Source organism: Amphiprion ocellaris, chromosome 13, assembly GCF_022539595.1.
Source record: "Amphiprion ocellaris isolate individual 3 ecotype Okinawa chromosome 13, ASM2253959v1, whole genome shotgun sequence".
Classification (NCBI taxonomy): domain Eukaryota; kingdom Metazoa; phylum Chordata; class Actinopteri; family Pomacentridae; genus Amphiprion; species Amphiprion ocellaris.
Window position 1 is genome coordinate 31,247,372 of NC_072778.1, and position 27,916 is coordinate 31,275,287.

At 40.7% G+C, this 27,916-nt stretch overlaps 1 protein-coding gene across 1 annotated transcript in view; it reads right to left on the bottom strand.

Moving 5' to 3' along the window:
* Positions 1-27,916, bottom strand: part of gpc3 (glypican 3) — a 150,351-nt gene that overhangs the window by 55,828 nt on the left and 66,607 nt on the right. Inside the window, exon 3 of the mRNA XM_023283393.3 lies at positions 4,708-5,393. Within this exon, the coding sequence (XP_023139161.2) occupies positions 4,708-5,393 (686 nt within the window). The remainder of the gene's footprint in view (positions 1-4,707; positions 5,394-27,916) is intronic.

Below are 27,916 nucleotides of genomic sequence, written 5' to 3' on the forward strand. Positions count from 1 at the left end.
CTGTCACTTGAAAGTTCTCCTCCTAAAAAAACTGTACAGCATATTATTCGATAGTAAGACAGCGCAAATAGAGAGTTTTTGATATATTTTCAATATTTTCAACAATTCTGGCGCAACTTTTTACACGAAACAAAATGTTAAATACTGTTTCGACACAACTATATGACATTTTCTCTTACAAGCTATACAAGATCCTTGTATTGACCTGCCTTATTACTATTTTATCTAGTCAAATATAGTTATTATGTTATTATATAAGAGGAAACAGCACATCTGTATGCAGCTGGCATGGTGGTGGTATCATCAAACCCATTAGCAAAAACGGTTTTCATACTGTTTTGCTCTAAGTCACAATACAATGTACCAAATATGTAAATGACAAACAATAACTTTAAAGAAAGCTGACTATATATTTCAAACCAGACTCTGAGAGGTCATTTTTTATTGGTATTAAAATCCTGGAAACCACAGCAATGGCCCTTTAATCCCCAAGTTCATTCAGCCAAATGCTAAAGTTTTAATCTGAGGCGAACTAATCAGGTGTTGTCTAATTCTGGTTGGTCTCTGATGACTCCTCAGTGAGACAAAATTAGCCTTCAGGGAGACGATGCCTCTGTCCCTTCAATGACACCGCTGAGAGAGGAGTGTCTCTGCAAGATTACATTCACACACACCACCTTCCACTGAGCTAAACAATGCACTGTCATAGCAGCTTTAATCCCATATACTGGAACCAGACCACAGCCTTAAACACAATGCAAAGTCATCTGTAATGACTGCAGTCTTAAGTAAACCCACACAAGACTTAATTAATTTTGGATAAGGATCTAAAACACACAGACACACAAGAGAGATAGAGCGAGAGCTGTTTCCCCCTAAGTCAGGGATTCACGGATGCAGCCACGCCCTCATACTGCAGAGTAAGTGAGGTCAACCTGTGTGTTAATAAATGATGGCTTCTGAGTGAAAACCTGGTCACCGCGGGAATTCGGGGTGTGAGAGTGAAAAGTTCAGCAGTCAAACCGAAGCAAAAGCACATCCAGCCCTGTAACTCTGGCAGAAAGAGGCCTCCATATTTCATGATCACTTCTCCCCCACTTCACATTTGGGCTACGAGCAAACCTGACGGTTTTATTGCAGCTGAACAATCACACATAACGGGTCACTGCAGCCGAGGAGCGAGAGACGAGTTGAAACGAGACGTGTTGGCTGCATCTGTCTGACTGAACAGAAGAATACATGCTAGTTCATCCTCCTCACACGTCTGCCTAATGCTTCTCTTTTTCGGTCCAACTCGGCGCAAGGCACATTCTTGGTTTGGATGTGGAGAAACTATATGTTTGTCCAAGGAAGAGGAAACTCTCTCAGCCTGCATCTCCTGCACTGAACACAGGAAAAGGACGCATTATAGTGAGTCTATTTAAAGATACATACTGGCAGCGTCAAACAGACTTTTGCATAGAAAGGAACGTATGTTACCTTGCAGCCTTTGCTAAGTGAGCTCACACAATGTTGATGGGTGAATCTCTCCATATTTCACAGTATTTAGAGTTTTAATTCAAAGTTTTGTGATGACGCACCTACACTTTGCACCAGTAGAAATGGGTTTTATGTAGGGCCTGACCGATTTATCAGCCGGACAGTTAAATCGGTCGATTATAACCCTGTCATTGGCCGGCGTTTTGCCAGTTAAACGCCGATATATTCTTAATTTCTCATAAAACAGTAAATTCTGTTCAGTATCGGAGTCGCGCAGAATGACGTCCTTGTTTGTCCAATACATGAAGCTCAGTAACTTACAGGAGTTAGCTACAGCCAGGCAACATTACAGGAGTGAGCTGAGCCGACAGGTACATTTAGAATGACACTGTGAAATTAACAATGACTCAACATGACTCCCATTTCAGTTAAACTCTCGTTGTCATGACAAGTGACCCGTGCTTCGTTGCGTCGGTCATGTTTTTCATTTACATTGCCTTGCAAAAGCTGTGCTAACCTAGCCTAAGTTACTGCCTGTCTGTTTATGTGAGTATTAACATCACTGTAGCTATGCCAACCTAGCATAGTGTTAGCTAACAGCTTTAAAGCCAGTAAGTAACTGTAGAAATAACATAAGTGTAGAAAATATTTTAGTATCACTCCGTCAGCTGCGTGTTGAGACGCATTTCAGGAGGAGCGATGTGAACGCAGAGGGGAGGAAGTTTATTCAGTAAAATCATTAGCATTACTGTCTGTCTTCAGCAACCGTCATGATGTCACTCTTAGTTTTACTTTGTCAGAAAATACTAGAACGTGACCCAGACTGGAACAGCAACTCACTGTGTTGTTATGGAGGAACATTAGTGTCGGACTATTTGTGACCATTATAGATTTAAAATGCTGTCAAAGATGACATGCTTTCCATCTGAGAAAAGAAGATGTTCCAGATAAAATAAAACTCCACATTTTGAGGAAGAAAAAAGAAAGTGACTAATGGTGAGGTATATGTCACAAGCATGTGTCAACAGTTCTTGTGTAATGACAGGGTCTTCACTAGGCCTGAGCAATCGCTTTTTAAATCTAAATGTGAAACAATGCAATAAGCAAATCGCAAAGGCTGCAATTTATACATGACGTGTGGCTGTTAAATAAGGAAAGCTGTAAATTGTAGTAGGCTGTAAATGTAAATGCTGTAATCTGAGGGCTTAAACTGTCCTGTCAATGGTTTTATAAATTCATATCATCCTCTTTGTGTTGCTGTTGCACTCTTAATGGTGTCTCCTGTGGTAATGTTTAATCACGTTTTACATTTATCACACCATGAATCTTGAACTGACTTTAAAAAAACTGTATCAAATCAAATTGCGATGTCTGTCAAAAAAATCATAATTACATATTTTCCCCAAATCCTTAAGTCCCAGTCTGCACCATTACTGCAGACTGTCCATACATCAGATGCCTTGCTCAGTTTAAGTGGCAAAAGTGGCATACTTAATACCCTCAACCACATTTCCTACACAAGCACAACATGGGTAGTGTTGATGAAAAGCAGCGATTGAATCTCAAATTAATGAACAGGTTGGTGAATAACATGAAAATCCTTAATATACAGCAGAGCAACCTGCGGGTGTCATTTGCTGGTATCATTTTCTTCTCTGTGGCATCATTATCTCGTCAACAATTAATACGACAATAAACCTTGATTGCTCTGACAGATCAGTGCTGTTTAAAGTGATGCCTCCTGTTTCCAGCTCACTCTGTATAATATAATGGACTGGCAGCACCACGCTATCATTCTGGTATAGAAGGGGAAAAAAATGTTCTGGCTTGTTTGTATTTCCTGAAACCAATTACAGTCATCTTGGGCGAGCTACGTGAAGGATGCTACTTCAGGGTTCACTCTGCAAATCCTCTGCAAAACTTGAAATTTTCAGTGCAGTCGGTTGCTGCTCAGAAATTGTTGTTTCCTGTTGTGAATTTTAAAAACAGTAACACAGGGACAGCAGATGGGAGGAGAAACTCGCCTGAAATGAGCTGCCAATGGCTGATTTATACCCATAGTCTATATCCGGTGAGTCAGACTGAGTGGCTATAGGACAAGAAACACCAACTTTCACTTCCAGAAGGAGGAGACAAAAGTTCTGCACTGTAGGTTTAACGTATCGCAGTGTAGTAGTGCACCAAGCAGGGAGAAGCTAGAATCTCAAACAAAATGCATCATTATTCCATTGGAATGACTCTGCAAATTTGCAAACGTAGTTGAACTTCGAATTGTTTGTCCCTGTATGTAGCCCTGTGATAGACTGGTGACCTGTTCAGGGTGTCCCCTGCCTGGAAAGATGGATGGATGGATGGATGGATGTATCGATGGACGGATGGATGGACAGATTGATGGATAGATGGATGGATGGAAGGATAGATAGATGGATGATAGATAGATGGATGGATGGATGGATGGATAAAAGATGGATGATGGATGGATGGATAAAAGATGATGGATGGATGGATGGATGGATGGATGGACGGATGGATGGATAGATGGATGGATGGATGGATGGATGGAAGGATAGATGGATGATAGATGGATAGATGGATGGATGGATGGATGGAAGGATAGATAGATGGATGATAGATGGATGATAGATGGATGGATGGATGAATGGAAGGATAGATAGATAGATGGATGATAGATAGATAGATGAATGGATGGATGATAGAAAGATGGATGATGGATGGATGGACGGATGGATGGATGGATGAATGGAAGGATAGATGGCTGGATGGATGGATAAATAGATATGTTTACTTCTCAGGCACGGGCACAACGTAAACAGCTGTAATTGTAATGGGTTCTGCAGCATTTTGAAACACAATATCCTCTTGTCTTCTCTCATGGACGAGTTTGTACCAAAACAGGAAGTAATGAGTCTAATGGCTACAACTGAAGTGAATGAGGCGGATTCTCGTTTGTCTTTGACTCTAAAGGTTGCTGTGCAAACTGAGATGATTGTTTCCTTGATTTAAAAAATCCTGTCTCGTGGTGTGATGCTATGTTCTGGCATCTATTTGGCCTTTAAACTCAAACTGAACCTCCTGTAGGTGATAATTTCTTTGTCTCACCAGAGCCTCCAGGAACACAGTCACACAGTGTTGTCATGTTTTAGTAAAGTGCCGCAGACAGTCTGACACCTGACTAAGTGTGAGTGTGTGTTATTGGACTGCACTCACCAGGGTGTTAAGGCGGCTGCGGGCGTTCACTGCGTGCTTCAGAGCCAGTCTAATCATTGAGGGCATGCTGAGAACCACGGCCTCCATGTCCTGCTCTCCCCTCATGGCTCCTGCCAGCTTCCCCAGTCCGTCGATGTAGCTCCTCCAGTGAGGCTGCACCTCTGCCGCCCCCCCCAGGCAGCCGTGCATCACCGCCTGGCAGAAGCCCCTGCAGGCGGGCGGTCCCAGCATGCCCTGGCAGTGAGGGCAGTACCAGAGCCTGAGCAGGGCCCGGCTGCAGTCCCGACCGGGCCGCAGGTGGTCCGTGGTGTTGACGACCTCGATGCCCAGGTTCAGCGCCTGAAGGAAGACTCTCGTAGCTAGCAGGGAGCGGGACAGACGTGTCATCATGAGTTTAGGATAAGGTCCAAACGCTCCTGAGTCCTTCCAGGCTCCTCTGACACATTCCTCAGACACAGATGAGCCACTACCCCCCAGCAGGCGGCGGTACGTGAGGGGGAAGAGGCGACCAAAGAGCACCGTCACCATGTGGTCCACCGTGGAGTCCGAGCCGAGGATGTAGAGCGACATATCCAGGAAGAGCTGCCCCACGGAGCTCTGAGCACCGCCTCCGAGGCCTGGAAACTCAGACTTCAGCGTGGCCAGGGTGGAGTTACGGCCGTGACGCAGCACCAGGTCGAAGGCCTCTGCAGGGAAACAGAAGAGCAACACACCAAAGAGTCAGATGAGGTGAAAGTCGGGCCACGTCTTTTGGAAAGCTTCGATAATCACAGCAACTTTGCCAGAAAATAGGCGTCAGTGTAGCTCGAAAACATGAAACACTCAACTAGATGCGACTCCCTCTGAACAACGATCTCATCCTTAATGATCTCAGCTACAGAAAGCTTTCCCTGCACAGCTTCTCTTCCCCTCTCCCCAGTTTTTCTGTTGTTTTCTCTAATGGGACTTCTCACACAAGCACAGGAATAAACACACACACAATACTGCAATAATAGCTGATGATATGAAATACAAAGAAAGCTGCTGCAACACATGAAAAGTAAGATCCGGGATTTGCCCTTTTAATGCTACAAAAACAGCAGCCTGTGAAGAGCTCACAGAGTGTTTAAAAAGACAGAATTAATGCCATTTTACAAGTGGGAGAGGTTTGGCTGCATTCAGAACATGCAGGGTGGAGGAGGGCTGCACGGTTAGTGTGAGCAGAGAAAATAATCAGGGGTGTTTCAAGGCACAAAGTGAAGTCTTATCAACAAGGTGGCACAAGAAGCGAGAGCTCTATCATCGACCCAGTAGCAAAATGAGTGAGGACCCAACAACAGAGGGGATTTAAAGCTCCATTACTGAACTTAGCAGGGGAGCCGAGACTGAGTGAAATGAAGCTTTGGACAGGAGAATAGCTCGGGATGCTGAAATCCATTTATACCGCTGCTAGTCCACTACATCACTTTGTTGAGAGTGATAGCCACAACTGCTTGCTGAGGATGGGAGTGCAGGGGGGGAGAGACACTGGTTTAGGGGACATTAGAGGAAGTTATTGGTTTCTGTGCTGCAACGGCTCGACATTTCATCTTTGTTATTTGATTTTTCCTTGCTTGGGTGGTTTAATTTCTTTCTCTTCATGCTTCTCTGAGGTCAAATGACGCTCGTCCGCCGACACATTGCTTTGGGTCCTTGGATATCACTGAGAAACAATATGACAGCTGTTTTTTTGTGTGTGAGGGACGTATAATGTGTATTTCTGTGTGCTGTTTCTGAGCATATAAAGAGGTTCATGTGATAATATAAACAGAAATATGTCAGGGTATCTGAAATGAACATCACTCTTTCACTATGACCAACTGAATGCTGGTGTGCAACAGCCCTGGTTGGATGTAATACCCCTCACTAATATGCCATGTTTCCTGTCCATCACTTCACTTTAACTGTCCAATAAAGGCAAAAAAAACAAAAAAAAACAAAGCAAAAGCTAGCCTCTCAAGATAAATTTAATTCATAAGTCACAAAGCTTAAGTTCAAGGCTTTTGCCTCCGTTTAAATCTGCATTCAGACAAAAAAAAAAACAGCAAATTTTAGGGCTAGTTAAGTCCATACATACACACTTCATTCTGGGTGATGTGAACGGAGGTGAAGACACTTTCAAGTGAACATTTTTCCATCAGAAAAACACTTCTATTGTTAACTACAGTCACCAGTAAAAAGACAGAGTAGGTTTGAAAAGTGGAAGTTTTTCAAGGACATTGATTTAAACTTTACATTTTGACCACATTTTACTGGGATATGCAGCAGTAAAAAATGAAGTCCTCCAACTCAGAGTGTAGGTTGTTATTCAGACCTAGTTAATGGTAAATTGTCGTTGCAGAGAAAAACACAGAACACAACCGTATATTAGAATGACCAAAGTAAAGTAAGTTCTGATTTATAGTGAAAGCCGGCACTCATAACCATTGAAAACTTCCTACTACTACTACGACTACTCTGCCAAGGAGTTATGTGACAATTGATGTATGTTTATGTCTGTCTGTCTGTTAGCAACATTACTCAAAAACGGACAAACAGATTTGGATGAAATTTTCAGGGAAGGTCAGACATGACACAACGACCAAGTGATTAGATTTTGGAAGTGATGCGGCTTATAGACTGGATCCACGGATTCGTTAAAGATTTCTGTATCATTGTGAGATAGCGGCACGGCGTTACTGTAACTATGACAACAAGTGAACACTGCGTCAGCTGCCCGCCGACGATCACATGATTGTGATCCTACTACAAATCCACCACTGAGGACTTATCAGGACTTATCCATCAGAAATAATCCAAGGAACAACTGATTAAATTGTGGGGGTGTTTCAGAGTCCCATCAATTCTCGCCGCCTGCTACATATTTAGGTCACGGTATCCATACATAACATACACATGCATAACACACGCCTGTGCTCAGCGCAAGGTCATTTTGTTTGTATATGTCTATATTAAATGACCATATTATGGGGCTGTGATTTACGCCATAAATTTTTCCAACATTTCAGCCATCAGAAATGATACGACTGAGCAGCCTTGGCCGAGTATTGTTCTTGTTTGGTGTATTTTTTCGCAACCTTGACACAAGATTTTTAAAGTTTTGTTGATACAGAATTGCTTGGCAGCTGCAGGTAATATCTGCATCATCTTTACTCAATGTTTGTAGTGAATAAGCACAAACTGCACACAAGTTATTTGAGCATATTACAAATTCATTCAGTGTGAACCATCATGAAAGAATAAAGTTGACACTAAATCAAACTTTTTGTGTTAATTTGTGTGAATCACTGTAGACTCATTGTATTAAATTTGGTCCAGGTGTGTTGCAACAGAACATATTTGACCTTGTACAGAGAAAATCAAATTATTCAGCCATGCAGATAAAAGAAAATATATTAGAGAAATCTCTGACACTGCCTACAATGGCATCAAAAATATGCTTGAATGTGTGGTGAGGTTGTAAGCTTGGGTTTGAAGCTATTTTTTTGAATTTTTTTAAGAGATGTGATGTGTTATGGTTGTTGAAATTGTTGAATATCAGTGTCTGATTAAAGTGAATAATGTGAAATAATCTGTATTTACCACATGTGGACAGTTATTCAGCCCTAGTTTAAGTAAACCTTTAAATTACCTCCTCTGTAGCACACTGTGGTTGGATTTTTGAATACGAATCAGGTTTTAAAACATCATGCAGGCTCAGCGTAGCAGTTGCAGCATGAAGAAAGGTTAGGAGAAGCATTTGAGGATGTTACGGGCGAGCATGAGAGGATGCTCAAGAGCGCCGCACATCTGCTCGGTTTTTCAGGCTATGAACGTCCTGCTGCGAAGCTCTTCCCTCTGTGATCAGAGAGCAGACAGATGTGCAGATTGCCAGCTGAGACAAGTAAAACAGACTGAAAGGAGGGAAGTCATGCGCACATGCACAAAAAACACAAACTAAGTTTTCTATTCCTGGTAAGACGCGAGCAGAAGCCTCTTATATTCGGTTACTGGGAATGGGTGAATGTGTACATGCACATAATAGCTATTTGATTCTCATTTTCTTGGTTTCTCTGAAATCCTCCTACATCAGACCCGGTAATTCGGCTGCTATCTGTAGTATCTCTTACACCATGAAGAAGAGAGCCACTCTGTGATGGTAAAGAGAAAGACTAGAGGGCTCTTCATAAATGCCATTCAGCGGCTCTGAGAGTTAAGAACCACTGTGAGCCCATTTTCCTACGCATGCCGCTCGCTCTCTTTCATCGGTGAAAGCCTGCGCCGGATCAGGTATCCTTTAATGGAGGGGGAAAGGAGCTGTGTGTCAGGGACCTGTGACATTCTGGATGCAACTGCAGGAGGTCAAGAGCACACATTAGCAAAGCTGCAGCCCACAGGACACATATTGGGTCATGCTTTAAAATTAGCAAGTAGCATTTATTTTGTCAGTGTCACAGATGGAGGCAGAAGTCTGGCTGCTGGAAAACTGTTTCTCCAGAGACTGAAGGCCTTTTTACAGGCGGATCAGCACTACAAGGCAATGAGTGAAACGTCGCCGCCTGTCCTCTTTTACCTCCGTCCACCTACTGCACCAGCCAGATAATGTTTACTCAGTGGATTTGGGGCCTCTCAGCTTCCACAGGCATTAAAATATGTATATCAGACCCACAAACATGGTCCAGTTCAGCTGCGGAGGATATATGACTCTGATATGAGTGTGCTTTATCATAATATCTGCTTCTTCCTCTGCATAGACACCAATTAAACAATGATCAAGTGCTGCAGATTTCAGCTTATCTATTACCCCCTGGTGAGGTCACTTATTCCTGACATCTGAAGGCTTTAAGTTACTGCAGCTCTGACATAAAACAGGCTTTCACATAATCTATTAATGGCCTGTCAAATGAACATATTTGATGTTCGGGAGGCCATCAGTCTGGGAGTTACATAAGTCAAATCCGGCGACTCGTAACGCAGCAGACTTGACTGAGGGTTGACTGTGGTTGACACGCTGTGAAGGCAGACACGCACCACAACGCCTCATCAATCAGCCGCCCCCAACACCCATTATCCCCAGGAGAGGGAAACATCAATAAATTACCCAGCCAATGAGACTAATTCATTTGGCTGATGGAGTTTCACCTCTAGCTGCCACGGAGACGGATGGAGGAGCCGCCGCCACCTGGTCCCGGTAACAAAGCAGTACCTGTCCAGGAGGCAGAGAGAGCAGCCAGTGTCAGCTCTGGTGATCAGACATGAAGGGACTTTGTTAAAGTCTGTAAGGTAAAGTTTTTACAGGAATAAATCAGGTTTAGCACTGAATTATAGAAAAACGCTTAATGAGGCAACTTTTTGGGTGGATTGTGGTGACATTTTATACATGCATGCATCGACTCTTCATCATTCTGCTGTAAGATTTATTACTAGTGGTAATTATAACACTCATCATTGTGAGCTTCCTTAACCCTACACTTTATTTATCTTTAAAGGTCTTACTGGTTTTACCACCTCATATTTCCTCACTACTGTCTTTTAATGATTGGATTATGCTGCAGGTGTTTTTACTGGGCTTGGAACAGCTAAACATATCCGTAAAATGACAAAACAAATTTGTGTTTTGTGATATGTTGACATTATAACCGCATTTTAGACAAAAGGAAAAAATGAGGTGCTTCATATTAAATATCAAGCAATTTTCAACTAAACTATCAAAAAAATCAATGTACTGAACAATTTTAACAGTAATTTATGAACAATTTACAGTTACTCTGTCAAATTACAGATGATAACTTGTAAAATCACAGTTTTAAAAGTGTTATTTTAAAACAAAACTGTAAACAATTTTTGCAAATCTGCATTTTTTATAAATGGTTATGTGATCTTTTACCATATTTGATCACCTTTTCATTGCATTTAAATCAGAAAAAAACGCTATTTTACAGATCTCTGCCATCAATAAAACAGGTAAATCAAGAACTAGAAAATTGCACAAAAAATAATAAAAATAATGAAATTAACAGCTATTTTATATATATAATATATATATATATATAAAAACAAAAACACTGACTGTAAAAAGAAGAACAAAAGAAGTGAATAATGTCCACATCAAAAGTATGTATTTTTATAAACAGAAATATTTTTTATCATTACAGTTGCTATACTTCATCTGCAACCTGTAGAATAATCTAAATCTTTTTTTTTTTTTTTTAAATCTTGTGGGCAACTCAGGTATTTAATCTTATTTTACTTCCAGCTGCTCTTGTTTTAGCCTATTAATTAAAAAAAAAAAACTTAAATGCTGTCATGTTTTTAAAAAAATATATATTTTACAAAATTATCCAAATGTCTTATATTATGTAAATAAAACCAATGTGGACTTATAAGGTGTCTGTTTGAGTGTTCTGCCTCCCAGCAGCTTCAGCATTCAGTCATGACTTCAGGCTTCCGTCCACAACAAAAGCAGCATCCGTTCAATGACTGTAAACAATATGCTGTTTTTTCCAGACACATTTCACTCACAGGAACCTGCACCCAGGTAACCCGAGACCTGGCCCACCTGACGTCACTCCTCTTGGGGGACCAGAGTGCGTCTGAGTCCGGGGACGGCGGCGGCGAGGCAGGCAGGGCGGGGTCGGGCTGCTTCCAGGAACAAAGCAGACGGGATGCTGGTAAGGTCCAGATAGCATCAGCAGCAGACCATGAGGGCCAACGGACAGCGGGGTGGAAATGAGACGCGTATTAGGTTACTCCATCTGTTAGAGAGCAGCGCCTCGTCGCACACACAAACACACACATGTACACGATGCAATCACAGCACACAGAGGTAGCCAGGTGGTGACAGTGTGGGCGAACATTTGGCAGACCGTAGCGGGAGGGAAAGGTGTAAGTCAGGTGTAAAAACCTGAGCTCCACACTCATATATACATACAAAGGCACATTTTTCCTTTCATTCATTCATCCGCCGCCCTGTGAGGTCGTGGAAAATGTTTCCTCACACCCAGACAAAATAAGAAAAAAAGTCCATCCACATACTGCAAATGAACTGAAAAGGAGGTTTTCTAAAACTTATACTGCCCTCTTTGATCCATTTAGAAACATGTTTACAATCAATGAAGGACTTTTTATTAAAGTGTGATTTATTACTACAGGATATTTTTATGTTTCTCTGCTATGTTATGATAGCACTGAAACCCTGATAGAAATCTTCCAACTGGGCTTTAAAGCAGTTTATTTATATCATCTCTAAACCATTTTACTTACAGGCTGAACTGAAAATGGGCTCCTTTGAATGGTTGGTAACAATCTTTAAATGCACTATACAACTATACTAATTAGCTCTAGATTAAAGTTCAGACTTGACACAATCAAAACAATGAGCAGTTTGATGCAAACATTTTTCACTTTCTCCGCTAAACATGCTTTGCTTACTTTGTACTGTGTCCGAAAATCGTTTAAAATGCAGAAAACAAACCTTATCTTTTATTATGATGAATCTGGGCACTGTAGCTTATTTTCAGTCACTCCCACATATGCCGATCACCAAATCTGTATTCATACACAGCTGAAAACAGTCCCAACAAATGCCTAAGTAAGATTTGACTCTTTTTAAAAAACTGCACTACCAGTCAAAAGTTTGGACACATCTTCTCATTTAATCTTTATTTTCATGACTATTTACATTGTAGATTCTCACTGAAGGCATCAAAACTTTGAATGAACACATATGGAATTATGTAGTAAACAAAAAATTAGAAATATAAATCAAAACATGTTTCATATTTTAGATTCTTCAAAATAGCCACCCTTTGCTTTGTTACTGCTTTGCACACCTTCTCTCCATTAACTTCATAAGGTAGTCATCTGAAATGGTTTTCACTTCACAGGTGTGACTTGTCAAGGTTCATTTGTGGAATTTCTTGCCTTCTTAATGGGGCTGGGACCATCAGTTGTGTTGTGCAGAAGTCAGGTTGGTCCACATTTGACAGCCTTATTTGACAACTATTAGAATCCATATTATGGCAAGAACCTATCAGCTAAGAGAAACGACAGTCCATCACTACTTTAAGAACTGGAGGTCAGTCAGTCTGGAAAATTGCAAAAATTGCATGGAGTGCTGCTTAGGTCACATGACCTGGCCTCCACAGTCACCTGATCTAAAGCCAATCCAGATGGTTCGTGATGAGATGGACCACAGAGTGAAGGCAAAAAGGACCAACAAGTGCTCAGCATCTCTGGGAACTCCTTCAAGACTGTTGGAGAACCATTTCAGGTGCCTACCTCATGAAGCTCATCCACAGAATTCCATTGAAAACCCATTAAATGAGAAGGTGTGTCCAAACTTTTGACTGGTAGCGTATATATTTGTGACCCTATTTCATATAATTTATATTTGGCCCAAAGCTACATCTCTAAAACACATGAACGCACACTGCTTAATTGCAGTTGGAAAACTAATCCATGAGAGTGGTGGTGGAAACAGCAGCGCAGTGATTTAGTCTACATCATGTCTAAAAACACACAAACAGGCTGCATCATTGCATTTTCAAAACGTCCCATTCAAAGTCAACATAGCCTAACTTTAGTTAAAAACTATCAAATGAAACTGGCTCAAATTCAGCTACAATGCAGAAACGTGGCAAACATATAAAATAAAATCATTTATTAATATGCCACATTTAAAAATAACCTGAGTTGATAAAACTGCTGTAGAAGTTATTAGATAGGCAACAACAAAGTTATGTACAAACAAGAAAATATAAAATGTGTAAAATCAATTATGAAAACTAAAATAGTACAAAATATTAAAAGAAGCAAAAGAAGATAGCAACTTGTAGGATCAGTTTTTAAAATAAAACAAATATGAAATATTAGGACCATTATGAGCAGCCAAAAGCCATTGGAAGCATGTACGACTTGAGATTTTTCTTTAAAATGTCAGTGGAGGAACATTTGATTTAAAGAGGAAACTGCTCCTGTAAAGACTAAATCTCCCCTTACCCACCAGCCTCAATCATGGAACAGTTAAAAGCAGCTTTTCTGAGGATCTAAGAGGGCTTAAGGGGCAAGGAAGTTCTGAAATGTACCCAGGTAACACCACATACATGGTTCTGTGCAAAGACAAAAGAACCCTTAAATTAGATTCTGTATATAACCGGTAACTGGTGTAGGTAAGTACAGATGTAATGCATATACAGATATACATAAACACACCATAATGAAACTGGAGGAGGATGGAGACCACAAAAAACACTGAAAGCCTCAAAAATACACAAATAAATGATCATCCAGCATGTTTAGCTGTGCAAGATGTTGCAGGTTCAGGTAGAAATGTAACATGTGGCTGCACTTTCACTGCTGTTCTGTCGGCTTTGCTGGCTGAAGCAACGTGTCCGCCTCTGACAGAGATTGCAATTCTGATTTAACTAGCAATATCATATTTCAAACTCAAGCTTAAGCTCAGTATGTATTATGCAAAAGATGAAAAACATGGGATGGAGCTTTACCACATGAAATACCATCAAAAACCTGACTGTCACAGCAGGAGGACAGCATAGGTCAGATGCACTGCAAAACATATATCCTTAATCGCAGCCTTTAAAGTGCAGCTTCGCTTGACAGTTGATTTATCATTTAGCCCTAGCAGGAAAGTACGTAGTTACACAGCCAAGAGGCCATCCAGCCATCTCACACAAAACCAAATGCAATCATTGGAGAGGCTTTTTGCAGGCCTGTGACTTCTACATGGGTTATTATTTTTACTATCAGAGCATTTAATTTTAGTAATTGCTCTCTAGATATGAACAAACTTTTACCAAATGTAAAGACAATACCTTTAGAAAACATGGTCAACTTTAGTTTTAAAGATTTATTTCCTCATTAGAAGTACTTGGGGCTGAAAGCTACACCAGTTAGGTAAGTTGTAAGTCTTCAGAGACAGATGAATGTAATGTCAGTTTTTGGATCATCTGCAAATTTTTGAGTCAAATTGCTGAAATCAGTGAACATAATGGACAAAATATGGTGATAAAACAGTTGCCACCTACTAAATATAACTGTTAAATTCCTTAGATTGCTAGTTTAAACGTGAAAACACAGACATCAATTTTTGGTATGAGAAACAAAGAAATATATGTGTGGCAATAAAGAACAAGACTGGACATATTTAAGTTTATCGACAACATAGATGCACAAACCACTGAACATTTGACAAGAACCCCTGAAAGTTTCAAACCACCGGAACTCCATATGCACTAATGTTCAAAAGTTTGGGGTCACCCAGACAATTTCATATTTTCCATGAAAACTCACACTTTTATTCATGTGCTAACATAACTGCACAAGGGTTTTCTAATCATCAATTAGCCTTTCAACACCATTAGCTAACACAATGTAGCATTAGAACACAGGAGTGATGGTTGCTGGAAATGTTCCTCTGTACCCCTATGGAGATATTCCATTAAAAATCTGCCGTTTCCAGCTACAACAGTCATTTAACACATTAACGATGTCTAGACTGGATTTCTGATTTAACATTATTTTCAGAAACAAAAGCTGCTTTTCTTTCAAAATATTTCTAAGTGACCCAAAACTTTTGAATGGTAGTGTAATTTGCCCACTGTTTATTATAGAACATCTTCAGTGAATCAAAGTGTTAAATGTGTGCAAATTCTCTGTACTTGGCTTGATTTGATGACTCTGCCAAATAATATTATGGATCTCCAAATACAATAAACACATGATCCCATTTTACGTTACTGGAAAATCCACCAACACAATTACTCCATGTTATCATATCCAAATAAAAACCAGGAAGCACCGGACACACAAAGACAAAAACTGCTGCTCCTGGGTGATACAGAATCCGCCAGCAGCCTCCATATTTCTGGATATATCCACTGACTCCATTGATCTCTGGCGCTGCGGTGCGTTTGCCGAGGTCAAAGTTGAGTCAAGCTCTATCTCAGCCCGGCAAACAGGCGCTACCAGAGGACACAGTGAGGTGGGAAGGACGCCGGGGCAAAAGTAAACTGGAAAAACACAGCAGAGAGCTGGAGGGGAGGAGGAGGACGAAGAGGAGGACGAAGAGCACGGGGAGGAGGGGGTTGGTGAATAGTGCCAGAACGTGTGGAGAGAAACATTCAGCGAGGCAGAGCTTTGAAGCTGCATTCAAAGGCAGCTGGAGTCAAGCGGCGCCAGAGCCGTGAGACACATCGCACACCTCTCGCCAAAAATTCAGCCACGGGTGAGAGAGACCTGACACCCCAATAAAAAGGCTCCAATCACAGACAAAACACACAGAAACATCCTCGGACTCGGAGGAATCCTGCCGCTTGGAAAAGTGATACTTGAGTGAAAGGCTATTCCAATAATGGATTCATTTCCAGCACACAGGACACACAAACTCTCACAGAAACACACCCACGGCTCTTGTTGCTCTGATTTGAGGATAAAAAGCCTTCAGCCCATCCAGAGTGGAAGTGATTTGAGCAGAAATATGAGAGAGGTCACGACTGACGCAGCTTGAGCACTCCACTCCAAATTAAACATCCCAGCTCTATTAATCCAATATGCATCTCTAAGTGGATCCTGTGGTTTAAGATGAATACACTCCCACTCATTCACCCTCCGTCTCGCTTTCATGCTCGCAGCGCATCACGCCCATGCATCGGCTTAATTCTGCAGAATCTCAGAAAAAAGGAACAAATGTTATAGAAGAAATATTTGCATTGCCATTTCATGAAGCGCTTAAATAGTAATAAAAGATGAGATTCTTTCCTTTTTGAAGTCGGGCTTATGAGACATGAAAGAGTGATGGGCTGAAGCAAAGTGAACTTGTGAAAAAAAAAGAAAAAAGAAGCTGAGTGTTTTTGAAGTTGTTGAAACAGATGGGTGCACAGTGTGAGATAGAGGGAGAATGCAAGGAGTGCGAGAGATGGAGGGAAAGAGATGGAGTGAAACAGTGAGGGTGCAGGAGGACGGCTGCCTTAATTGTAAAACACAGACTATTAACTTTCAGCAAATGATGCTAAAACTATCACGTCACATTTCTGTCTCTTCAACTTGACCTCTGCTAGACGTTCTGCTTTTAACCTTTAAGTGTTCATATTAAAACACAGCTTACAACACATTCACTTTAACTTCTTGTGCTAAAACATGAAAATGAACAAATGAGATGAGAACAAATTTTAATTATTACAAGCTGAATTTAATAAAAGATTAGAAAGTCCAGTGATTTTCTGCTTTAATAATTGTGACCTTCGTTGATTGGCTCCTTTGGCCTATTTTCCTTCATAATGATCACAGAGATGTATTGTAATATACTGCTGCCATAAGATGACTTATTCTATGTCATGGGATCAAATGGACTTTGACTGAGCGTGTTAGTGTGTGATTGTGTTTGTAATTGACTGCCTGAAGCCCTGAGGGTTGAAGGACATCAATGACAGTTTCATTACAGAGTGCAGAGTCAGGCCTGCTCTATTTGCTGTATCTTTTCCTTGTGACAACGCAGGTTCAAATGTTGCCTCAAAACACTGATGGACCAGTGAACATTAACTCGGAAGAAAAGATTCAACATTAAGAATCCATTTTCAGTAGCAGCATTTCAACTCCAGTCTTAACTTTGTGAAAGGATGGGTGGCCTCAGGGAGAAATAACATGCCAACAGACTTTGATGTAGAACATGAAAATATGGAGCTTTTTACCAGCAGCAGTTTTTAAAAGTGGTGGAGGAAGAAAGGCTCTAGCTGGGCTTTTTGTTGCTGGCAGAAAGCAGCCTTCACAGGTTTTAAAATACAAGAAGGGAAGAAAATGTTGGACCCTACAGTTCAGCAACAGCAGCTTACAGCTTATCGGCGTAGCTGTGACTGAGGAGGGAGTATCAGGGCTGAACTGCCTGATCAGGAGGGCAGCGAGGTCAGGCAGGTGAGCAGGAAAGAGATCAGCTGGAAATAACTGAAATAGCCAGAGGCTACTTACAAGCAGGGGAAGGATTTATGCTGATTTAGCAGCAGTGTTTGACAGATCGACTGCGAGACATTCAGTATAACTGGGAACGTTATCAGATACAGATCATTGAGCTTTGGAGTTTGTTGAAGAAAAAGGAAGCAGCTGTCTGAGAAAGGAAAAACATGTTGGGGAATGGCAACAAGTCAAACAGAAAGTGCAAAGCAGAAGACAGCTCACAAAGCCCGACTTCAGAAGATGACAGAGAATGCATCAGTGGTGGGTGTTTTAAGTGCAAACTGGAGGAATCTCTGATGACGCTGACGACCACAAAGGATGCCAGCGAGAACCAAAGAACCTGAACGAACCACGACAGCATTTTGCACGGCTCTTTTAAAATTCATGAGTTAATTTGTCACTTTTACCTCCTCACCGAGACAAACTGAGGTTGCACACAGTCTGCACACAGTTTGCGACATTCATCTCTTTGCAACATGTTTTTAACGATATATGTGCACATGCAGCCGACAGCTTGTCAGTCTGCTACTAGCATCTTTCATCTCCAAGTAAATACAGTCGTACATTCTTTGTACTTTTCACCTGCTGGAAAAGATGCACTTTTAACCCTTGACAGCAAGATTTCTTATTACATTTAGAAGCGATGATGCAACAACTGAGTTAGCTGCGTAATCCAACAGAAGCTGCTATAGTGAACTGTCCTAAAAACATTTTTTTAAAAAGACATACTGAGAGAACATAGCTGGGTAGAAACTAAATTCAGAATTGTTTTGACTTGCAAAGCCTAAACTGCAAGTGAATGTGTTGGACAACAAAATTCAACAGAACTAAACAGTGTTTCTTAGAATCGTTGCAGTTCTGGTCATCAGTGGAGCAAAAGCAAAGAAATCAGGTTTAAAGAGCCACATTTACAAGCTTCTAATTGTATATTTGGGGTCTATTAGGATAGGTTTTGATGCTTTAATATTCAAAAAACGCATTGTTTTACTATTAACTGTACATTCATGCAGCATCTCTTCTGACCTTCTGTCTGAAACTTTCGTTTTAGCTCCTGCCTCTTTAAGGGCTGTTTGATTGTTCAGTTGGCCTGTTTGTCATCAACTTTAACCCCAGATTTATGAGTTTAGGCATGCAACCATAGACTGAATAAAAATATATATTTATACACTTTATTATATACTTTATTATACAGTCTATGTGTGCAATTCTGGTAGAAGTTAATGGTGGCAAGATGGGAACACTGAAAATCTTGGGGTGGTCAAGACAGAACTTCAGTCATTTTATCATGTTGTTGTATCAAGGCTAGTTAAAAAATAAGTGAACATGACAGTTAATAAATCTCCTACTGATATACTTTGGTTTCTCATGTTACAGTTGATATTACTGATTATCTGATGTGTAAAATATTGGTACTGTGAACATATCGCTGTTTGGGTGACTGCTGTTCAAAATAGCTCAAGAGAAGAGATGCTGTGGAGGCATCATAAACTTGAAACATGTTTGTATTGTTTATAACGGTACTTATTGTTCTGTGGTGTTTTATTTTGTGCCTGCACAGGGACAAAAGATGTAAATCAGCTGCTAGCTAACATTAAAATACATTTAATTGTGCAACGTCCCTGCAAATGTCAACAGCAATATCCAAAATATAGATGAAACAAATCAACTTGAGACATGGTTAGAACATACATATGACCTGAAATTCAAACAAAGTGTTTCAGGCAGATGAGGAGCACTGATTTGGTGTGAAATTTGGGCTTTAACATGCATTAAATAGCTACAACACAGAGCAGAGAAGGGAAAATCCCAACCAGCATAATATGGGCTCTTTAAGTAAATGATCAGTGCAATGAAGTGATAATGTATTCATGTTTCGTGCCAACACCTCTGGGGGTAATCATATCAGACACACAATGGTGAGATACTGTTCAGTTTTGTCTGCTGAAACTCCATCAGTGACCAAACAGAGTGGAAACAGTACACAAGGTTCTGAAAACAACATGCAACAAGTGTTCTTCAGCCTTGTTCAAACAGCCCACACAGGCAGCTTAGAAGCAGGAAGCCAGGCTTGTGCTGCTGCTGCTGGAAACAATATGCCAACAGAAGCTATAACAACAACTCTCTCTCATGTTCTGACTCTGACTCCGACCTTCTTATCTTCCCGGAAGAGAACATTAGAATCTGATCTTACAAAACCTGTAAAACCCACTGTATTGTGTTCATTGTGAGCAAGTGAGTTTTTTTTTTTTTACACACAAGTAGATGGTGAAGAATGCCTTGTCTGTTAAGGTAGCCTTGGACGCAAAGATATGACAGCTGAAGTACACATTTTACTTTGAAACAATCACAGTGGAGTTAAAGTATCTCATTTAAAGTGCACATGCTGCATACAGGTGCACTAAAACACACGACACACTAATAAGGTTTCTCTGCTACATCTGTAATTATGCAACTGTTGAAAAAGGTGAAAGTATTTTAGGGCTGCAGTGTATATATATGTGTGTGTGTTTAGTTATTCTCTTTCGTAGAGGTTAAAAATGACTGAATAAACTTTTAGTAAAAGCAAAACTCCATCGTTCAATTTCCAGTTCAGTTCCTAGAACTTTGCACATCTGTAAATCAATTACACAGTGAGGAAATTGATGGGATTGGGATTGAGGGGATCATGCTCGTCAATCGATTAAAAAAATAAATAAACAAAATGTAATAAATAACATGCGGTTCAATTTCCAGTGGAGTTCCTGTAAGTTTCTGTGAACTGCAACACAGAAAACAATTTAGTGGGTTAGGGTTAGCAGATGAGGGATTCTGCACTTCAATCGACAAATAAGACAATAAAAAAATGTTCAAGATTATATCTATATCTATATACATATATACACACACACACACACATATATATATATGTATATATGTATGTATGTAATGTATGTATATATAGACTGATCATGCTACTACTAATGGTACTACAACTACTGTAATAACAAAATAATCGTACTGGCAAGTACTACTACTACTATTACTACTACTACTGGAATATTTTTTTTTCTACAAAGTCATTTAATAATGATGTAGATGAATCATACAAATGTTGCACTAAGCCTAATAATTACAACAATAACTCTTAAATCCTGGTTTAAACATTTCATTCAATCATCTCCCTCCAAGAGCGTGGACAAATAATTAATCTTATGTGTGACCATTTACAAGTCCTACATGGAACATTTATATTTATTTAAACTGCAGCTATGTTCTTTATAATATGGACTAAAGAGAGTCAAGAGACATTTGATATAAAAATGCGGTCACTACTGTGACCACTGGGACTAATTAATCTGACTCAACTGAAACTAAAATAATCACTGATAAGCATCTGAGTGAAGGAGCTCCAAACACCAACGGAGACCCTGTTGTTACTCGTATCACCACAGACTTGGCTCCAGTTGCTGGTGGCTTGCTGTTGGCCACGATGCACCAACATATTCATTTTCAATTACGGTTTCACCACACCAACATATTGATATGGCACCGTCCCTAATAAATGAGCCTAATAGTGCCCTGGGTCTCCTCCAACAAGCGCACCAGATGTCCTGAGATTTTGGGATTATGTCAGTTTCTGAAACAAGACAGAAAAACAATTAATCTCTTGGCCAAAGAGGAGGAGGACGAATTCTGATCTCCAGCAGAAAGATCTCTGAGAAAGAAGCCACTACTTGCCTATAAGCCCCTTTAATCTGTAAACAATTATTTTCTTAAGCGTGACGGCACAGTGGTTGGCAAATTATAATGAACCATCAAATCTAAATTGAGGAAAGAGGTAAAAAACATCATGGTTTTTTAAAACACACAAGCATGATTGGCAGCAAATTCAATCAGCAACACAACAGAGCAGATATCCTCGTGTTTTATTTTGACATCTGAAAAATGCATTTGGCTTAGTACCACTGCACAGCCCAAACAGCATTTAAAAGCAACAAACATCACAATATGGTGAAAGCCTTTTTTACAGGACATTCAAATGTGTCTAGTGCTGTAATTTACCGTAACATTGCATCTCCTGGAAATTGTCATTATGGTGTGTGGCATAATCTCCCTTTTAAATTCACCAAGGTGATGGAGGAATTTATTTGGAAAGACATCAGGGGAACAGAGTTTTTGTGTTTGGGCAGCAGAGAGGATAAAGATTAGAAGACAAAGGCCTCAGACGGAACCAACACCTAAAGCCAGGAACATGTAATAAGTATAACAGTGATGGAAGAAACTCTACTACTGCCACTACTACTATTTCTACTACTACTACTACTACTACTATTTTACTACTGCTTGTAATAGTAATAATAATAACAATAATGATGATAATTATAATACTGCTGCTGCTACTACTACTGCTACTATTTCTACTACTATGACTACTACTTGTACTACTACTACTACTACTACTACTACTAATAATAATAATAATAATAATGATGATGATAATAATAATAATAATACTTCTGCTACTACCACTACTACTAAAACTACTGCTGCTGCTACTGGTACTACTACTGAAACTACTGATAACAACAACAACAATGATAATGATAATAATACTATACGTATTACTACTGGTACTAGTACTATAACTTTTACTACTTCTACTGCTGCTTGTACTACTGTTGCTGCTGCTACTACTTCTATACTACTACTACCATCACTGCTACAACTACTGCTACTATTACTTTTACTACTACTACTACTGCTGCTGTTATTAATTCTATAACACTACTACCACTGCTACAAAAACTACTACTAATACTTGGTAAAATACTGTTATTCTGTATAAATGGTGGTGCACTAAAGGCTAATATGCTAGCTAACTGACAACATGCTAACAATCACAACTGCTTTGGATTTTCTCTTCACTGTGCCATTTATTCCTCGTCAACATTTTGTTTTGCAACTGTATATTGTTTCACATAATTAGGAGCGTAAGCTATCTTGCTAACTACATGACTAAATGCCAACCAGCTTATTCTGGTTGCTAACTGGACAATAAAACACATTTTGTCACAAAAAAACATTTTTTTCTCCCCATGGACACAGAACAAAAAGAAGCAGTAAGTGCCCTTTACAATTTTAAATCAATTTAGTTACATTTATGTGCACAGGGACACAGGGAAAGTCAGCTAACTCAGCTACAGAGATCTATTGTGTCTAAATATATTTTAGTATAAATAATAATAGAGGTTGGACCAGCATAAATTTTTTTTACAGTCATTGGAAAGACATTGAATCGGATGTTCAAAACCTTCATGTAGCTATACCAACAATAAGAAAACAAGACATGTAATGCAACCAGTGTCTATGTTTTTAAGATTAGATTTGAAAAAAAATCATTATGCTGGATTTGTGATTACTAGTTCCTTTTTGCGATGCACTGGGGCTGCACAATTAATCCAACATTAATCACAATCATGATTTTGGCTTCCCACAGATAATGAACATGATTGACTGCAGTAATTAGTTTAACATGCATGCACTGCTCATAGAAGACTCAACACTTAACACACAAACAGCACACAGCAGCCCGTGAAGATAAAATTACTTTGCCTCATCTTGGGAAAATCTGACACTATAATGGTTTATTTACCTCTTTTCAAAGTAACTTTTAGTCACACACTTGTCTGAGTTGCTGCACTGCAGTAGATGAGTGGAGACTAGAGGCATATCTGTGCACAGCTGCTTCAGACTGTTATACTTTATGCATCTAAGTACACCAGCTCCATCAAATAAACAAGTTGTTAATGAGGCATTTGACTGTTTTTGAGCACAGGACGGCTGTTTCTGAGGACTTTCTGCAAAGCCAGGCTAACAGCTTGCCACCTCCATGTCTGCACTAAGCACTAATATTCTCACTCTCAGAGAAAAATAATATAGTGCTTCACAGTTTTGATCAGGGGTTACATCATTACTGCCGCTCTGCTGCTCTTGCCGCTGTGTGCTCTGTTGACATGATTGTTAGCAGAGCATTATGCAAATGAGCATCCACCAGTTCTTCCCAACGATTGTGTGACTTTGCAGCACTCGATTTTCTGTCCGTCTTCTTTTTCTTTTCCAAAGTGCAATAATGATCTCTCTCTGCATCGCCACCACTGGAAAAACAAACTTCGCTGCCCCACCGTATGCCACTTCTCCCTCTTCTTCTCCTGTCAGATCGCTACAGTTGTTGTTTGCTCACGAGTTTGTTGGTAAACAGACGCCTAATTAAGTGATGCTCCGTACTTCTCAACCTGTGCTGCTATAAATAGGTGAGAGTTAAGAAAGGGTATTGTACATGATGGAGGAGTAAGAAAAAAAACTCTTTAGAGGCTCTTTGTTGTTTGTGCGAGAGAGGAGATGAAAGATGTACGCCTACGCTGCCTGAATGGCTGAGACACACCTCGCCAACCCTCCCTCCTCCTCCGCCGCCATCCTCCTTCTCCTCTTCGCTGCCTCCTCTCGCGCATCCCTCTCATCCCACGAGCAGAACAGGACTCCCTTGTTTGTGCCCTCACACGCACACTTGTTAAGGTTGTTGCCAGCTTTTGCTCGGTGTATGCCCCAGTCACCAGAACACAAATGAGACGCACAGAGGCACAAATAGGGCTCACAAACACTCCCGAGCAGCCTGACAAGTGGTTTGATCAAAGCCTGACACACACAAACAAACATGCATCCAGGCCGCACAGATCATCTCTATCTTTCTTTACTTTCCTTTTCGTCTCCATTAATTAGAGCTGCTCTAACCTCTCGTCGTCCCTCCCACCCCGGCCTTTATCCATCCACGGTGAAAAAAAGACATGTCCAGCAAGATAAAAAATGAATGTGACAATGTTTTTTTTGGGAAGAAACAATAGGGGGACAATCCCTGTGCTGTGCAGCGTTGGGTTATTTCTCTCCAGGTAAAGATGTGTCTCCTCTCCTACTTTTCCTCCCCCTTTTCCTAATCCTATATTCCCCACAGCCCCAGCGCTCTTCTCCAGGCTCACTTCACCAATCCATACATTAAAGCCAGACCCCTGGAACCAGCGAAACGGTAACACTTTTAATTTTTAATCAGGGCCTCAGTCAGAGGGGACCTGGCTTTTTCCGCTCCCATTCTCCCGCCACCTTTCTCTCACCTTCACTTCCACCCGCTCTCTTTACTCGCCCACACACCCCATCCCTCGTGTTCGCTCTTCCCAAAGTCATGGTGATGAATGGGTGAGCACTGCCATCTCTGTGCCCACCAGCGAGAGGCAGAGGCCGGCTAACGCGACTCAGACGCTCTCGGGGATCACAGGCAGGGAGGAGAGTAATTAATCCAGTAGGATGGGAGGCAGGGTTGCAGGACAGACTGCGAGCTTCAGGACACAGCGTGCACGTATGTGTGTGTTGGAGAACATTATTGGAAACGGAGGATAGAAAACTCTAGACAGAGTTTTTTTATCTGCGTAGAACTGGGGGTGATGTGTTTCAGAGCACAAGGTTAGGCCAGTGTGTGTGTGTGTGTGTGTGTGTGTGTGTGTGTGTGGGTAGATGAGCTCCTTAAATAAACACCACTTGGGTACAGACAGGAGCAGCCAGAGGCAGCACATACAAGACTGTCCTTGAACTCCAGGGTCAAACACACTAAAACAGCCACTGACACACACACATCTGCAATGAACAGCAGTGAGAATGGAGAACGAGGCTGTGAAAGGGGTATGAGCCATTATTTCAGCTCCTTTGTCTGAGTAAATTCATTGTCTGCGCTGTTACTCAGAATAATTACTAAACTCTAATTGTCTGCGGACAGCAAAGAGGACTAAATTAAATTGCATTCACCTTGATAAGAGAGTCTCCCAGACATGTGCAAGTAAATGAAAGATGTGTAGGAGTTGGATGTATAAACAGGTGTGTTCTCCATCAAAGCTCTATGTTAATTGGGCCAATCCATTACCCACTCTGACGTGCTTAATGTTTCAGGGGATGACCGATTATTGCAGCGTGCAGCGCTGTACACAGGCGCCTGGCTGATTTCCTCTGGTCCATGACGTCTAACCAGAGGCTACAGCTCCATGCATCATTAGTCCTGGCCTAGCCGGCATACCAATCACATGTCCCTATAGCCTAATAGGATAACTGAGGGGAAATGGAGGAAATGGCTTCGATGCTGTAGAGCTGCTCGGAGTGTGTGGTCTCCCAGGTTTTTGTGCGCGGGTATTAATGGACAAGGCCGGCGCAATTACGGCACAAATGAAGCTGGAAAGGAAATATGCCAACCTTCCGGGATGAACTGAGCACAGCCGAGAAATATTGGATTTTGCAGAAAACATGAAAAGCTTGTGGAGGATGTGTGAGTGCACATAGAGGGGGAGGGGTCACTGACAGCACAGGTCTTAGAGTGGAAATTGTGGTGGGATGCCTTCATGTCTGGCTTTCATGTGTTGCATGGAGCGCAGCAGTCAGCGCATCAGTAGGTGAATGATGCAACACTTTCATTTAAAGTTGAGAAAATGAAGAACTAATTTCAGAGTCAGCAGCTGGCTGCTTTGTCAGGCTGTACTTTGTCACAGCTAAATGCTAAGCTGAGTATGCTCACAGTTCGGCTGAATATACTGATATTGTGACCTGATCGTGGGACCTTGTGTTACAGAGTCACAAGGATGTATCCTCTGGGTGCCAGGAACAACAAATTCATCATCCACCAAAGAGTAGAGTTTGGGGAAAAGTAATCTGACTCACTGCAAGTAGGATGATAAGCTAAGCTAAGTTAACCTAAACAAAGCTAAGATAAGCTGATCAGAGAAGATAAGACTTAATCAGAAACAAACTGAAGACAACTTTATCCTGAAGAAAATTCTTTTGCAAGATGTTGGTCAGAAAAAAGCTGATATAAAAAACGCACAAAAAGTCAATATATAAGAAATGTATCACCTAGTAGAAAAGCAATAATATATAACTACAGTATTTATTTATTACTCCGCCAAAGAATGTGGTGAAGTAATGTGACAATCAGCGTATGCTTGTCTGTCTGCCCGTCTGTCTGTTAGCAACATTACTCAAAAACAGACAAATGGATTTGGATGAAATTTTCAGGGAAGGTCAGAAATGACACAAGGAGCAAGTGATTAGATTTTGGCAGTGATGCAGCTTATAGTCTTTGTTCTATTTGTTAAAAATTTCCATATCATTGCGAGATAGCGGCACAACGTCACTCGGGACTTATCTGTTGGAAATTATCCAACTACTGAATAGCCTTGGCAAAGTACTGCACTCTCTGAGGGCTTTTCTTGATTATTTATTTGATAGGAACAGTACACATTAATGAACGTCTATTTAGACAGCAATAGATGTAAATATGATGGATTATAGCAACAGTGCTAATTTACATCCCTAGGCAGGTAAAAAAAAAAAAAAAAACATTACAGTGAAACATATGTCAGAATAAAAGCACAATACACAAAGAAGTTAAGGACCAATGGTCACAGGACTGGTTCACTTTCAGCCACCATTTAAGGTGAATTTTGAAGGCTGATAACATGGGACACTCCCTTATGGAGAGTGGAAGCTTACCTATTTTACTTTTAGTAAAATAGGTAAGCTAAAACACTACTGAAATAGAAATAGAGAAAGTAATAGTGGCAATTCTACTGAGCTAAGAAGTAATATCGCACATGAAATTGAAATATTACACCTGAAAAATTAAATATCGCACACTGACATGTTATGCACTAAAGTTAAACATTGCACATGTAAGTATAAACCTGTCATCGGTCACTCATTTCAGGTAGCTTTGTCCTCTTTTCTACCTGTTTTTTACCGTTTTCTTCACTACAGGAATCAACAACAACAAACACCAAGCAGCAATGCTAACACACTGAAAATGTCACATTTTGCAGAGGATTTGGATCGTGCAATAAGGCAGCAATTCTAGTTTATTTTTATTTATTATTTGGTGGTTTACCCATATTAATGAAAGTGCTCGTATCACTGCATGTAACAGTTCAACCCATCGCTATTTTGAGGGAACCCCAAAGCTACATCCTTCGCTTAGCATCGGCCAAGATGACTGTGATAGCTTCAAAGAAGTACAAACAGCCAGAGCATTTATCCCTCTTAGAGCAGAATGGTAGTGAGATGCAGCCAGTAGAGAGCCGACCGACTGACCAACAGAACCACACTGCCAGCATGGCTAAGAACCATCCTCGTGTTTTCACAACATGGGGCGTCCTCCTGCTCTTACTCAGCAGCGGGTTTCGTC